This window comes from Catharus ustulatus, chromosome 5, assembly GCF_009819885.2.
Source record: "Catharus ustulatus isolate bCatUst1 chromosome 5, bCatUst1.pri.v2, whole genome shotgun sequence".
Taxonomy (NCBI): Eukaryota; Metazoa; Chordata; class Aves; order Passeriformes; family Turdidae; genus Catharus; species Catharus ustulatus.
This window is the reverse complement of record NC_046225.1, coordinates 10,042,936-10,059,124: the sequence shown is the minus strand read 5'-3', so window position 1 is coordinate 10,059,124 and position 16,189 is coordinate 10,042,936. Positions and strand designations below refer to the sequence as shown.

The window sequence follows — 16,189 nt, the reverse complement described above, 5'->3', positions numbered from 1 at the left end:
ATTTGATAGGATTTTATTAAACATCCTTTACACATCACATGGTTTTTTCTATCCACTTTCTTTCTAGGTGTTTTAAATTTCAGTCTTCCAATCACACATTTATTGATTAAATTAAGGAGTTGTCTTTAATGCAAATAACCCCCCTGCTTATTGAAAATGCAAATTAATTCCAGTTTGAAACACTTCTGCAAATCCTCACAAATTTGTGTTACCTCTGCATTTTGCTCACAGTGTCTTTTGCAGATTAGAATCCCTGGGAATTCCCTTTTCCAGAATGACAATGCTGGAAAACAAGAGCTGCTACAGCTAAAACTTAGACACTTCTCCCATTCTATTTGTGGGCTGTGCTAAATAACAGCATTTAACTAGGAAAAAAACCCCAACCAACTAAACCACCAAACAAGACCAATAAAAGAAGCAACCTTATAAAGCATTTTAAAGTGAGGCAGAATTCTCCTTCTAGTTTCTTTATTCTGTATTGCAAAGGGATGATGTTATTGGAGTATTGCTTTATATTAACCACCTTTAACAATAGTTCTTAACATCCTCAAGACGCCTTGGAACTCGTAGATGAAGACTGAATGCTTTTAATATCTGTTTTATTTTTAATAGTGTTTGATACACAAGACAAATCACTACATAATTATACTTTTCAGTGTGAAAAGGGTCATCAGGATTTGTTATTTGGTGAAAAACATCACCTTCCCCTGCAACTCAGTCTTTCACTGACTTTTTCCTTACTATGGGTTCAGTATTTTTGGTTTTGTCTTCAATTTACCTTTACCCAACTGTACTCCCTAAACTCTACCTTCTAAATACTTTTCCAGACTACTTCTTCCCCTGAATAAACTTTATTATTGTTTATGCACTTCTTGATCTTCTGGACCATCTTCTATTTTTGAACTTAATTCCACTATATAAATCACCTTTTAGAAAAGAAATTATGTTTTTTATTGCAGGAAATGACTTAGGTGTGAACCAAGACCAGTTGCTGGAACTTCAGCAAAGACTATTGAATGTTGAAAAGGAAAACAGAAAAAGATCACAAGAACTGAGCAGTGCCCTAAATGAAATTAAACATATAGCGGCAAGAAGAATGAACATGACAAAAAATCACACAGGTTTGTAAGCGTTTTCTCTGTTTTATTTTGTTTGTTTTTTGTTTTGTTTTTTAGGACACCAACATGTAAAGTTTGGTGATCTGGTTTCTTCCCATTGTTTAACTGAACTCTTGCCTTATAGGCTGTTGTACATCTCTATCTGCACACTGTAGTTACATGCAATAGATTGACAGTTTGATTTTTGTCACCTAAAATAAATTATGTAGTTGTGCAGGATCTGTCTTCCTCCCTGTTGAGACCAGCAGAGCTTCTTCCCTGAGGAGAGAAGGAAAACTAGAAGAGGCATCTCTGTGCTGGAGGCATTTCACAGTGTACCCCAACTCCAGAAAGAGTCTGAAAACTACCATTTACCAATCCTTATTTTCATTCAGTGCAGCAGGCTGATAATCAGACTGGAATAGGGAGTTAACCAGGACTGTTACAGGGGAAGAAAGAACAAGGTGCATTTCTTCTTTGTATAGTCAGAGTTTCGTCTCCTGTTCTCACCCTGCCAGTTTTTGTCTGTTTATCCAATATTAATTCATTGGGACTGTTCAGACATGCATAAACAAAGGGCTGAGCATTGCCAGGGTGGTGGCCTTAAGTGTCTTAGAATGGAGTCATGTTGTCAACCCCCAGTAACCCCCAGAGTTACTGCCTAATGCACAAAATAGCAGTAAAGGAGAGTTGAAGTTCCCCTTCCCTCTGCTTTGGAGTCTTACTGGAGCCAGCTAAATTTCAGAAAGTATTAAATCTGTCAGTTCAAGTGACTTAAGGCAGAAATTTCTTAAAATCGCTGAACAATTTTCCTTTCTATTTTTACTTACACTTCTGCTTCCCATTCCAGCTATGTTTTATTATACAACCAAAATGGAAAGGTTTATTTTAATCAATGAAACTAAACTCCCTTGTCCAATACTTGATAGGTACTGCTTCCAAATAAAGAAGGGAAGTCTTGAAAAGTTGTGAAGGTGATTTCTATGCAGCAAAATTCCAGTATATTTAATGGCTTAGCAGTGTGGAAGGTCTTTTGGGTCTCTCTCACATGCACAAATGTCTGGGCAGATAAATATGGTTGTTTGGAGGTTTTTTAAACTGTTTTCTATAAGGTAGGAAATCTCTTTTTAGTCCTAATTTTCAGTGGGAGTATCTTTTGGAAGTTGAAGAACTTAAAGTATTGCCCATTCAGTAAGCCTCTTCCTTTCTTAATCTAAGGTGAGTGAATAAAGCTGGTGATGTTTTTTTGTGATACTTGTATGTAACTTTGAAGGGTGGTACATTTTGGGAGTTATCTTAGATGCATTTATTGGGAAAAATAACTTTCCATCCCAGTCAATAAATGATCTGTTGCTTTCATCATTATTTTAAAGTAGTAAAGAAAAATAAAATCTCTACTCTTCTTTTAACTGCTACAACCTTTTGTTTCTTGAATAGTTTTTAAAGGCCTGAATGTGGTAATTCTTTTTATCATATCATAACTGAGAACTTCTGCTTGAACTGTGAAAACCCCCACGTGTTACTTTTTGGGGAAAGCATTTAAGTTTGAGTAGTTAAGAAGGTTATTAATCAGAATCTGTGTTTCAGATTTTCCTTTAAAAATTGTTTGCCAATTGTTTTCCAACCATGAAAAAAACCCAAACCAAACAGTTTTTTACTGCTGCCTTTAAAATAACTACTAACTGTATTTTAAGATGACTCAATCCTGGAAGTGTGCAGACACAGGGAAATACAGATGGTATTCCCAGGATGTTCAAGCTTGGAGCTCTGCACCACCACCTCAATACTGGGAAATTCTCAATTTAATATAATGTAATATATATGGCATATAATCACTTCTGAGGAACAGTTCTGATTGAATAACCTTGTGTGGTAAGCTGCCAGTGTTCAGTTGAATAAAACAGGTGAAGGCATAGGTTTCTCCGCTCACTTTATTTTATGTGTATTTCTGTGTTTGTGGTGTCTTTAAGGTGATGTGAATTGGAAAGAGGTAAAACTCCCCCTGCGTCTTACAAATATGTACTACTATCTCCCTCACCTTCAAGAAAATGAAGATGCAATTTTCCCAAATGTTATTTTTGGGCAACAGAGAACTGGAGGTAGGAAATAAAGTTTGGCTTCCATTTTCTATATGTTTGTATTTTTTATTAATTTCTAGCAATGAAACATACTCAAAAGTTTGGAATGGATTTTCTCCCTTAGCTTTCTAATATTGCCAAACTGAATTAATTTTAATGGCAATAGCAAAAGTGCTTTTAAAATGCCCACCCCTAGTTCAAGTCTTTATCTTAAAGTATTCTGAAAACCTTTTGAAATATCAATAAAAATTCATCCTAATTGAAAAACAAGATTATTTTTTGTTGTAATCATATTTTCATATGGCTAAGATGCAGTAGCTGACACTTTTTTCTCCACAAAATTAGTGTAGATGAGGAAGCCAAGGCAAATTTACAATGCATTCAGTTTGCCAATATGAGAAGCAAAGGTAATGTGATCATTTAAAGGATATTAATGTATCTTCAATGTAGGTTTCTCATCCACATGAGAAATCAGCTGACACCTGTAGAAATCATAATGAATTCCAGTGAACCATAATACAAATTTAAACTGCATTGTCCTGTCATGGGACAGGTAAAAGGAACATACAGGATTAGTAAGCAAAGAAGAAACTAGTTCACAGTTTCGTATTTTGCTGAAACTTTTACTTTTCTCTAGGGTGATTTTATTTGAAGAAACATTGGCAGTGTTTTTGATCTAACTTAAAAAATCCCCAGACCCTGGGCCATGCTGATGACAATGGATAACTCTCTACAGCCTACTGCAGAAAATTATTAGCAGGTGTAGTTGTTCTCACAGGAGTGCCTGTAGATTGGTGTTGCTAGTACAAGAATACTGTTTAATCTTCTTTTGTTTGTACAGGAAAATCACAATAGCAAGACTGCAGTTTAGTAAGTACAGGCTGACCTTCAGTGTGCAACATGAAACAAACACCAGTGGTTTAGCAGGATATATGCTGGGAAGGAGCACTGGCATGGAAGTTAAAGTCAGAAGCATTCACTAACTGCACTGCTGTTTGTATTTCAAACCATTGCTTCCTCATCAGCCTTCTGGGATTTTGGTGAATAGAAATCATCTGCAAGGACTGAGATTCCACAGGTTTATGTTTGGCTGCTAATTTGAGTAATGCCCACTCTAATGAAAAAAGAGACATCCTGCTTCTGGTCTAACAATGTAATAGAGCACAGGTTTGCTACTAGTGGAGTCTTTGCCAGAGACAATTTCAGTTCCTTTATTTTTAATAACAAGAACATCTTGGTTTTTTTTTTTCCTATTCATGCATATCAAGGCATGTTGGAAACCATTGATGCATATCAATTAAACGGCTCAGAAGGATTTTTGAACTGGATTCCTTCCTGAAATACACAGCATTCACTTCCTGTGAGAACCTGCTCACCAGAGCAGTGTTGGTTTAACCTTTCCTACTTAGATCTCCAAAACAAGAGCAGCCACTTATTTTGCAATACTCACTTCTGAATCTCAGTAGCAAACACCTATGTGTTTGCCAGAGGTAGAGGTATCTCCAAGTTCTCAAGTGTAGACCTGGTGTTTATAACACAGCTACAGGTGTCTCTAAACTAAAGATAGCTGGAGGTATCTCTTCTTCCAGGAAGTAGAGCAAATGCTGTCACAGTGCTAAGGAAATATTAACTGTCACCAAGTCATCAAATCAAAATTAAAATGTAATTTCAATTTCCTTTAAAATTACATGACTTGAGGCATTCTCTCTTTGCAGTCTCCCTGGTGATGGGTATTCCTACAGTGAAAAGGGAAAAGAAAAATTACCTGATTGATACATTGCATTCCCTACTGTACGAACTATCTGAAGAGCAAAAGAAGGACTGCGTAATAATCATCTTTATAGCAGAGGTAAGTTTGCATGGAAAGGTGCAGAGTGCTGATAGAAAACAGGGAGATTTATGTCTAAATGTAATGGTGCAAAATACTGTTGGCTTGGTCTTTGGAAGAGATTTCTTCAGGGCTGGAGGAGATGGTGAGCAGTTAATGCCTCAGTGTTCATATGTGGGGAAAAAAGCCTGTACTGCAGATGATCAAAGAGTAAAAAATCATATTACATTTACCAACAGTTGTTGGGTCAGATTTTTCTAGTGAACCCATTTGAACTCATTATTTATCTCTGAAAGTAAGGTTTTCTGCTTCCAGAATGAAATGTAAGTCCTCCACAGAAAAGTGCCATAGCACCTGAAGAAAGTAAGTTTAGTCTAACAAATATTCAAGTTATTTATCTGCTGGTTTGATAACATATATCTTGCAAAGCTCCACATATTGGAGCCTTCTGCATGTGTTTTGGCATTTCCCATGCAAGAGAAAACTGTTAAGAGCCTTGAACATGTTTGGGGAAGTAAACAGTGCTCAAGGTAAGATATTAGGATAACAGCTGTTTTTTCCTCACTCAAAAATACCTTGATTACGTCAGAAACAAAAAGCTGCAGAAGAGAATTAGCTAGTAATAGCTTCTAGCAGGTGAAATGACTGTGCAATTATTCAGAATTCATATTTATTCTTCATATTTCTTTGTCCTTCCACAGACAGCATTAAATTAATGCATGCAGTTACAGGTTGCTATTTTTTATTATTTAGTCATCACTTTTGCAGGTGTGAAAGTGTCAAACAGTTTAGTTCACTTTAACAAGTTTGGCCATGTCTTCCACTTCTGTGTTTGGATCACAATGATGAGTACAGAGGACCAGTTTTGTTGGCTGTAGTTCCCCTTCAGCGTAGTTTTTAGGAGCTGAACTTTGCAGTTGGTATTTCCCAACGAAGAGCCCTGGCAGTGATGAGCTTTGCCTGGCTGCCATTCAGGTAAACTTATTACAGGGCTTCAGAGGATTCTGTTAGCTCTTAAGGGTCAGCTTTTGCATGGTTTCCCACTGTGGAGAGTCCTAATGTGACACTTTGAACAAACAGGAGCAGTGGTTGTAGTAATAGTTAATATCAGCCAGTTTAGGATTAAACTGCCATTGTAAGAATGACTCTCCCTTTTCTCCCAACACAAAAATTATGTTCTCACAGCTTCCATTTTTTCAGACATGCAGTAAATTGAAGCAGATAGCCATGCTGATCTGAGAGGTGATAAGAACATTTTATTAGGAGAGCAGGGCAGGTGTGTTCACTGGTCATGAATCCACACCTTCCCTTTTCCCACAAAGTTTTAAAAGATCAAGGTAAAAGTTTACATCCTGGCTTAAGCTTGAGTAACTTATCAACTGAGAGTGAGTTTTAGGTTCTGGGTATTTTTTTTTAATCACAGTTCTTTACTTCACTTTTTAAAAATTGCTACAAATTTAATATATAATTGGTAACAATTATCTATTAAACAATTTTTATTTAAAGAAAAAGTCTGAGTTCCTAAGACAATTATTATGTCGCTTAATGTAGCTAACAGATATATTTGGCACACTAAAACTGTTACTTTTATGAAACAGCAATAATGACTGTCCTCAAAATTTCCAAACAAAGAGCTGTAAGTTTGTTATATTAGGAAGAAACCAAATAAAAATTTCAAGCATCGCTGGCTTTAGAATATTTTGCTTAGGTGGTTTTTCTCATCAGCCTTAGGCCTCTTTTGTGATTTTTGGATGGTTAACCCAAAACAGCTCTTTTTACTGATAGTTATGTGGCTGTGCTTTACTGGCATAGCTAAACAGAATTTTAGCCAGAAAATGGTCTGGCTTTCTGTAGAAGAAAAACAAAGTGCAGAAAATGGCAACTAGAGAGAGTTGGAAGCAAAGTGAACAACAGTGGAAGTTTGTTTGGCTTGAAAAGTCTGTATTGTTCCTTAGTAGAAATGCTGCTGTAATATACTATGTTTGTTTGGAAGAAAAAAATTAAATGTTTGCCTATATTTGTTCCATACAAGTTGTTGTTTAATACAAAAATGGGTGATTTTTAATGAAACCCTCCTTTCTTTTCTTTAGGTGGATGCGTCATATGTTGAGAGTGTTGCAGAAAGTGTTAAAAACAGGTAAGTCCTACAGAGTGTAACACTCAACCACCAATGTGAACATATTTGGAGCTTTTATGAAAAGAATTAGAACATTTCAACACTGAAATGGAACTGAGGCAAAGGTGCACTCTCAGTATGTGTGTCATAACACACTGTGAAATTGAGAACAGATGTATATATATTTATTTTTCATTTCTTATTTGATAAATGTGGTTTAATTAACTAGTCAAGCTCCCAGCTTAAATCTCTGATAAATATTTACTTTAGCCTAAGTCTTTTCCCCATGAAATTAATGATGCAATTCATGAACCTGAGGCTACCTGTATGAGGTCCCCACTGACTACACAACCCTGGAGTGTAATCTGGCATCTGTCATAGAATCTTAGAATTTCCTTAGACTGGAAAACACCTGTAAGATCAATAGTGTCCGACCATTAGCCCAGCAATGTCAGCACTGAATTATGTCCCCAAGTGCCATGATACATCCATATGTTCCCACATGTCTTTGTTTCCTTATTTTAACTATTTTTCAGGGAGGCAATAGACTTGGGACAGCCATGAGATTGCATTTATAGTGTTAAGATGGGTAGTCTTTGCTCTGCCAAATTAACCTCAGAGATGTCAAATGGACGCTTGGTTCCCACTGCAGTTCTGCTGGCTCTTATCTTTCTTGAGCAAGATCCCTGCAGGAGTTGACCTTTGCCTCCTCATTTGAGGGTTTCTGAACATCCCCCTTCACTCAACGGTTTTCCAGACTGTGTTTTCTGTGTGGGTGTCTCTCAGAAGACTTATCATACTGAGTCTGTTATCTAAGTAATATTTGCCATCTCCTGCCTTCAGAGGGTTTAGCTCAGCTGGGAGTACAAGGGGACAAGGACAAGAGGCACTCCTTCTTGGCACTGCCAAGGTACCATGCCTACAGCCATTTAAACACTCAGATAATTTTAATTGCTGTTTTATGGCTTTTGAAAAAAAAAACTGCAGAGGATTTGCTTTGTTACACAGTGAGATTAATATTTTTTCCCATAATGTGGGTACTCTGCGTTTAATTTTTAGTGTTATCATTTGTTTACTAATCATAGGAAAGGGGAAACTCAATTTTGGAACCTCTACCTGTTTTGTGTTGGGTTTTTGTTTGTTTTTGTTGAATTTGTTTGGATTTTGTTGTTGTATTTTTGGAGGAAGTGAGAGGTTTGACTTCCATGTTTGGCTCCCAAAGAAGGTTACACATTTTTTTTTTCAGTGTCTCTTTAAATGGAAAATTTAATTCTTGGGGCAGACTGGATCCAGACTGCCCATTTTAAACTCCTGCTCTGGGACAGTATAATTTTGCTTAGAAAGTAGAATTAGAGTTGGAGCAAGGGTAAGGAAACTGGGAGCTCTCATGCAAGGGGAACCAGCTGTGTGTTGTTCTAGATAATGTTTGGTTGCTGCATTTTGGCAGCTATCTCTGGATTGTTAGTAAGCATCTACAGATGCAGGAGAGGCAGGATTTCTGAGAAACACTTCTCTCCAGTGTTTTCTGAGATATGGATGAGTTCCTGACCTGTCTGTTCTGATGGTTGTTAAAGCCCCATTCTGATTTCCAAATTTGCAGTCTGTTTGTTTGCTAGAGTTGTGAATTCCGCTTCTGGAGGATCAGACCTAACTTGGGGAGCTGCTGTCTGTGGTTGCCCTCAGAAGTCTTTTTGAGGAATGGGGTCTCACTAAGATTCTCTTCCCAGCTTCCCCAGAGAGGTCCAGTCTGGAGTCCTAGAGGTTATTTCTCCTCCTGCTTCTTATTACCCAGATTTTTCCAACCTAAAGAAAGCCTTTGGAGATTCTGAGGACCGAGTAAGGTAAGATTGCTATATAAAACCTAAGAACCTTTGCTAAGAATGTATAAAATGGAAAATTCAGAAAAAGTCAGCACTGTTTGAGCTGATAATGTTTTTGTACTTCAGAGATAAAGGACCTAATTTGTATTTGTAAAAAAAATTTACAAGGGGATCTTGAGAAAAGCTATGCTGCCCATCAGCTTCATGGTGAGAGCCAAGGTGTCTCCTTTGGGTCTTCACTCTTCTAGGCATCCAACAGGTTTTAAACCAGATGGATAATGCCAACAAACAATAGGCTGTATGACCTGGTCAAAAAGGAAAAAATAGAAAAATCTGTAATGTAACTGATGAGGGAGAACTACTGACTACTGTGGGTTTAATTATTGACCTAATTTTTGGTGATCACTGACTTTATCTACTGTTAATACATCCTTAATGGTGATTTCATTCACTCACATGCCCCAAATTCAGTAAGACAGAGAAAACCTGAAAGAAATTTATTTATTGGAGGAAAGTAATTTTCTTTCAATTAACAATAACTAATTTATCAGAAACCACGGCAATAATGCAGCAAGAGAGTTGAAGTACTGAGAGTTTAGCCTGGAGGAAATCAGCTGGTATATTTATATATATGTCTGTATGTATACTGACTTTATAGATACACCTTATCTGTTCATACCATAGACCATAAACATGTTTACATACTTGAAATTTTGTTTTAGATATTAGATTTGGATCAGTTATACTTTTATGTTAATTAAATATCGATAAATTACTCTGTAGTCTTACAGTCTCAATTATCAAACATCAACATCATCCTCTGGTAAAAAGAGAGTGTACAAAATATGTGTTTATATTTAAAATATAAATTAAGGTTATCAACCTCTTGTGCTGTCCTTATGTAAAACCATAAAGTTCATAAAATGAGTAAAGTCTTTTAGGTCATTAATAACTTTTTAGACATTTTGTTTCAAGCTCCATTGACAGAGATCAATTTTTTGTTTATTTAGTATTCACTTCTATAGGAAAATGAAATTATTTACAAATGTTTGCATTGATTGTAGAGAAATACTTCTGCACTTAACAATGGGTTAGAGTATTAACCTTACAATTTTACTGTAGAGACAGAAAATGCACAGCATTAGAAGTTTTCTTATTATAGAAATAACTTACAACCCCCTCAAAAAGCTTATCAGAATTTGCTGCTTATGTTTAGGTGGAGAACCAAACAGAATTTGGATTATAGCTTTTTAATGCTGTATGCTCAACCTAAGGGAACATTTTATTTACAGGTATGTCCATATTATCTTTAAGTAGCAGCAATACCTCTGTACTGATTATTAGCTTTGGTAATTTTAATTTGTTTCAAAGGCCTCAATAAAACCAGCAGTCTATTGTCATTTTTCTGTGTATTTTGCCTGTGCTCTTTACAAGCATCCACATATTTCTGTATTTATTTACATCTTGCAGCCAGGTACTATTTGATTAAAACCGTATCTGTCATTTATGAGGTTGAAGAGCGAGGTAACTGAAGCATGAAACCCTTATTTGATTAGGCTAAGAAAGTCAGGGTTTAATATATTTTTACTTAAGCAGCCAGGAAAAATAGTGGTGATAGGTCCAGGTTATAGCCCAGATGACAATAAAGTGAAATATCTCAGGCAGGGGAACATCAGTAGAGTGATATTTGAGATAAGGTCAGCTACAAGTTGGCACAGATCCTTAATTCTCCAGAAGATTTTGTGGTAGCCTTTAAGAAGATCCCCATGCATTTTAAGCTTGGCTTTAATCATCATTCTAGATTTGTGCTAATTTGCACTTCATTAAAATGTTATTCACCATCAGAGATTCTAAAATTTATAAGAACTGTTCAATCATGGAACAGGTCTGTAAAATTTCATGTGGCTCAATAATGTCAACAGTTTTTAAAAAGCTCAGAAGAGCGTTCTACCTCAGTCTGTATTCCATGAGGATATCACAGGATTCCCAGAAGCAGAGGACTGCAGGACCTGGCATCTCCTACAGGTTTTCTCAGGATTCAACCAAACCACATTTGAGCTGGGCTACTTATTGTTCTTTTCTCAAATGTAGGTTAGGGGCTCAGGATGCTGATGGACAAACAAAAATGCTGTATTTTGAACAATTATGGTTTAATGGATAATGAAGTATTTTCCTGAGGATTTTGTATATTTTTAAGAACATTATTCAGGTTAATGAGTGCACTAGAGCATCAATGCATAGGAAACCCAGAGAAGTGCAATGTTAAGATGCTACCAGACATTTGATGTTCCTTCCTCCTACCAAGTTCTCCAAGCATTCATATTTGAATGAACCACAATGACTTACTTATATATTTGTATTTCTAAAGGAATTTGAGAACATGTGTTTTCTTATCTGAGACATTATATAACGACTGAAGTGTGTTATTAAGAACAAAACCTGGTATAAGATTTATTTCTGTAATCTTAAATGAAACTTGAGCTAGGTTAGTTTTTGATTGAGTTTAGTCAGGAATAGTATTGAGTGGGTGATCCTAACTCCCAAACCTTGAAAGAAGGCAAGCAAGAAAAGAAGATAATTAGTCTTGACTTTCTACAGAACAGTTGATGTCGTGAGTCAGACAAGTTCTTTGTGAATAAACACTTGTTCTAGGACACTGCTGCCCCAGGGTTAAAGTAAGCAGTTTTATGAGGTCCATTGAAGCTAACAGGCTTGCACTGGGGATGAACCTTGCCCACTGATTACCCACTGATCAACTTTGATACTTGAAGTACAGAAGCTTGTACTTTGCTACATCTTTTTTTCTTTTTTTTTTTTCTCCTGAGAGAACTTTGAGGTCCTTGTTTCTGCTTTCACTAAACCTCCTGGCATTTACCAGAGACCCTTGAAGCACTTACAATAATGGGATCATAACACAGCCATAAAAGCAGGCAATCCAATCCCAGCCTGATATGAGGACATGTTTTGTTTTTTTCTGTCCATACAGCCTTAGTTCACTGAAGGAATCAAACATTTCAAATCTGAAAGGAACACAGATACAGCACTTGGTGTTTTCTATTAGCACTGAGATGAAGCAAAACCAAACCATTAAATAAATCTTTGTTTCTTCAGTTAAAATCTATTATCAAGCTCTAACTTAACTTGTAGTAGTTATCTTAACTACTGTTATAGTTCTTTATCACCTTAAATGGAGGCTGGGAAAGCTTTGTGTATTTATATAATATATATATATATACACATTAGGAATATACATTGCCAGCAGCACTTCTCTAGTGGATTTAAAGCCTGAGCAATAGCTCAGTGAGTTCACTAGGACTCTTTATATGGATTTTTTTGTTCTTCCCCTCACTAGACTCTAGGTTAGGCCTGCTATTTGCTAGACCTCTTAAAAGGAGCTCCACAGTTTCTGCATATTGTCAGTGAGACAAAAATACTCTAATGAAATTTAGTAAGGAAGAACCTTCCTGTCTGATGCATAAACTTTCATTGTATTATTCCACTTTTTTGTTGCTATTTCATTTTTACTTCTCTTAGACAACCTGCCTAACAAAAATGGAAACCCGTTTGTTACTTATCATGTAGGCAGTTTTCCTAGTCTTGCTGTAGTGGATGTATATTTTTTCATTCAAAAGCACTGATGAGTGAAGTTAGCTGTGATTGTGTTTTGCTGGCTTTCACCTGGCAATGAGGCAAGTGGACTAGACAGTTCATATCTTAAACTTCCTGACCCAGCTGTGTGCAGCTGCACAACTTCCTTTGGTAGATAAGAGCATATGAGAAAACAAGTGGCTGTAAGCTGAATGCAGAAAAAAACCTCAAATTAGGATTTGGGTGTGAAGTATTAAACATTCAGGGTAATAAAATGTTGTATAACATACTGAATTAACTGACACTAAGCATTGGGAGATGTTCTCCAGGAAGATGTGCTTTAGTTGAACACAAATTACAGGGTTAAATAAATAAATTTAATGGCTTGTGCTACATGGGGTATCAAACTGCATCTTATAATCACTGCCAGCTTCAGGAAAGATCATCTCAGACTTCAAAATTACTTTCTGTTCATAACCACATTCACAGTCACTTTGCATCACAGCCTCTCTGCCTTTAATCTTGGCTGGTTTTGCATACTTTTCCATGATGTTTCTTCATATGGTGGCCTCCCTAGGTTTTTAAGGTATTCCAGAGTCTGCTTTTCATCCTTTTTTGGTGCCCCTCAATTTCTCTTTAAGGATTCTCTAAAACTTTCTTTGATTCTTTACTGTTTTCCCTTTACATGTTGCTCCTGGCTAATCCTCTAAACTCATTTAATTTTAGACCAGATTTCTTGTAAATTGACATTTGAGGGTTATTTTTTGTTGTTCTCTTCTGCGTAACTGTCAACTCAATCCCCAGACCTCAGAATCTGTTAAGAAGCATTCATCTTATCAGTTTGTCTCTATGTGTCTATTTTTTATCTTACCATCAGCAAAAGCTGACAGGGTCAAAACAGCTCTCTTAATCTCATCTAACTATATTCTACTTACTCCTGGGTTCACTGATGCCAACACCTTTCTTGTCAGCCAGCCCTTTGCTTGCAGTGATGCCCAAATTCAGCTAAAACCTGTGGACCTGATCTCTCAAGCTCTTGATGAGGACTATGCTGCATCAGTTGAAGACATAAAACCAGCAGGAAATTGTCTTTGGTTTTTTTTTTTTTCCCTCAGATTTTCCACCTTTCTGAAGCTGGTTACAGCACAACCAGACATGCAGCAGGGCCAGTAAAGTTAGAATAAATTACTGTATGATTACACTACATCCCAGCAATATTTTCCTGAAGTCTTAGCCTCCTCTTCCTGTGTTTTCACACCCATACTGAATTCAAACCATTAATTACTTGCCCCTTAATTATTTCTGGAATACATTTATTTCCTTTGTGTCATTGCCTCCAAATTTTGTCTGGATTCATAATCCTCAGCTTTAGTAGCAGGAACAGCTTCTGACTTTTTAGATGCCTGGTTCTTGTCTGAAAGCCAGGCAAAAATGAAGCCAATGCCTTTCCCATTTTCTTGATGGATGTCAGTCTCCTCTTCCAAATATCCTTTAGCTAACTGTGCTACTGCACTGTGTGTTGGCCTTTACAACATCTACAAATAAGCTCTATGTATTCCTGTCCTTCAGTGTGATTCACAGAGCACAGCCCTTCATTAGAAGTGTTCCCTGGGACAATTTGCTTTCTCTGCTGGCATCTCAGTAATCACCTACAGTCCTTCTCAGTCACCTTGTATGAATGACAAAGTCTGCCCAGAGTGCCAGAGCTTTCATTTCAGAGTGTTTGCTCCTGTTGCTTATCAATGTTTACACAACCTAAGAACTAACTGTTTATTGTTGTCTTCCTTAATTCTTGTCCTTTTGTTTAATGTTTTCTTCTAAGTGAGATCTCTTTAAGGCAGGGAGTCCTCCTTCATCAAAAAAGGGAGAAGCACTCATGGTGCTATGGTCACTCCTGTAGATAATTACTTAATGAGTGACACTAAACCAGAGATAGATGTAGAAACCAAACAGCAATCCACTGTAGTTTGGCACAGCTTCAGTACATGCAGCACTGCACTAACAGTTTTCATTTGCATGTGGCAATGTCACCACCCCTTCTGCAAGCAAGAAAGTCACTGCTTGCCTTCTCTTTTTCTGTTGCATTTTTTCCCCCCAGCTGGAAGATGATATTATAGCCAAACCTGGTTTTATTGAAAGTATAAAAAGCTTTGCTGCTCAACAGTCCCAAGACTGGATGGTTCTCGAGTTCTCACAACTTGGATTTATTGGTAAGTATTAAGACCTCAGCAGGATCAACTGCATTTGGAGCTGTAGATCAAAAAGGTCTCGTTCAGAATTACACCTCAGAGCATGGAAGGACTTGCGTATCAAAGCTTTTCTTCAGGAAACATCCCCAAAATAGTTTACTTTTTGTTCTCTTTAAAACTGTCTATTTAATACATAGAATTCAGCATAGAATCTATAATTGAGTGCCCATAAGGAGGAAATTGTTCCACCTCAGGGAGCTATGTGCCCCTGTAATGTGTAGTTCTCTTTTCAAGAATGGAATTTGAACAATCTATTAAAAAAAACCAAAACTTCCTTGACTTCCTTGTCTTTGAGGAGTTGCTCATCATCCAGCCCTATGATATGGGATGCATATTCTCTTCCACAAAGCCAGATTCTATGTGAAGTTTTTCATTAAATATCATAATTACATTCATGTGTGCAAGGCTGGTGTATACTTAAACATTTATTGAAATAAATTACATTTAAGCATAAAGCTGGTAATTCTTGCATAGCAATAAAAATATAACTTCATGTCTTGCTTTCAGGAAAATTGTTTAAATCAGAAGACTTACCACTCATAGTGGAATTTTTCCTCATGTTCTATAAGGATAAGCCCATAGACTGGCTTATAGACCACCTGCTCTGGGTTAAAGTGTGCAATCCAGAAAAGGACACAGTAAGTATAACTGAGGTTTTTTATGAACATAAATAATATTCAAACACTCTCAGTGACAAAATTTATTTTCAAAAAGTGGAATATAAGTATCTCAAAACTGCACTTACTTTGGACTGACCAGAGTTTCTGCTTCTTCTTGGGTTTTAGGGTTCAGGAGATTGTAGGGTTCAGGAGCCAGTTCCTGCTCCAGGATCTGCACATTACTTTTGTGTTGATAAAGGAGCAAGAAGAAACAGGCAGGAGTTGTGCAGAGCAGGAGATTAAGGGGAGTGGAACAAACAAGCTTCAAGTTTTACCCTGTAGCATAAGTGACTTCTGGAGATAGCAGAAGGTCCCTGCTTGGTAATGCACTGCAGAGTCTCCAGACCCACGTCATACTGATAGGAGCAAGCTTTTAAATCTTGCTTTATGGGTTAGGCCAGCTCAAAGGAGTTGGAGTGAGCCTCAATAAACTAGTTTAAGTTCTTGCCTGCCTGTGAAAACAGATTATAAACCAGATGCTGTTATGTTGACATCACCCATTTTAGATCTACCATGTGCTAACTTCCATCCAATAGATGAAATACTTTATTTATGGTTGTTCCATCTTCTAATACCTGATTCCTACCTAAAATGAAGCTGTGTTCTCAGAAGGCAGGCAGGCAGCTCGTAGAAGTCTGTTCTGACCAAACCAAAGCAGTGGTGTCCACAAGTTTCTACTGAATTTCACTTCTACATTTGCAATTTCATTTGCTGTGGATAGCAAAAACCTACTGAGACAGATCAGTCTCACATG

The 16,189-nt window shown here is 36.9% G+C and overlaps 1 protein-coding gene across 1 annotated transcript in view; it reads left to right on the top strand.

Annotated features, from left to right (window-relative positions):
• The window catches only part of MGAT4D (MGAT4 family member D), a 28,933-nt gene that overhangs the window by 6,291 nt on the left and 6,453 nt on the right, over positions 1–16,189 (top strand). Inside the window, exons 2-9 of the mRNA XM_033060732.1 lie at positions 960–1,121; positions 3,068–3,196; positions 4,891–5,024; positions 7,094–7,140; positions 8,847–8,960; positions 10,156–10,231; positions 14,626–14,737; positions 15,284–15,414. Coding sequence (XP_032916623.1) covers positions 960–1,121; positions 3,068–3,196; positions 4,891–5,024; positions 7,094–7,140; positions 8,847–8,960; positions 10,156–10,231; positions 14,626–14,737; positions 15,284–15,414 — 905 coding nt within the window. The remainder of the gene's footprint in view (positions 1–959; positions 1,122–3,067; positions 3,197–4,890; positions 5,025–7,093; positions 7,141–8,846; positions 8,961–10,155; positions 10,232–14,625; positions 14,738–15,283; positions 15,415–16,189) is intronic.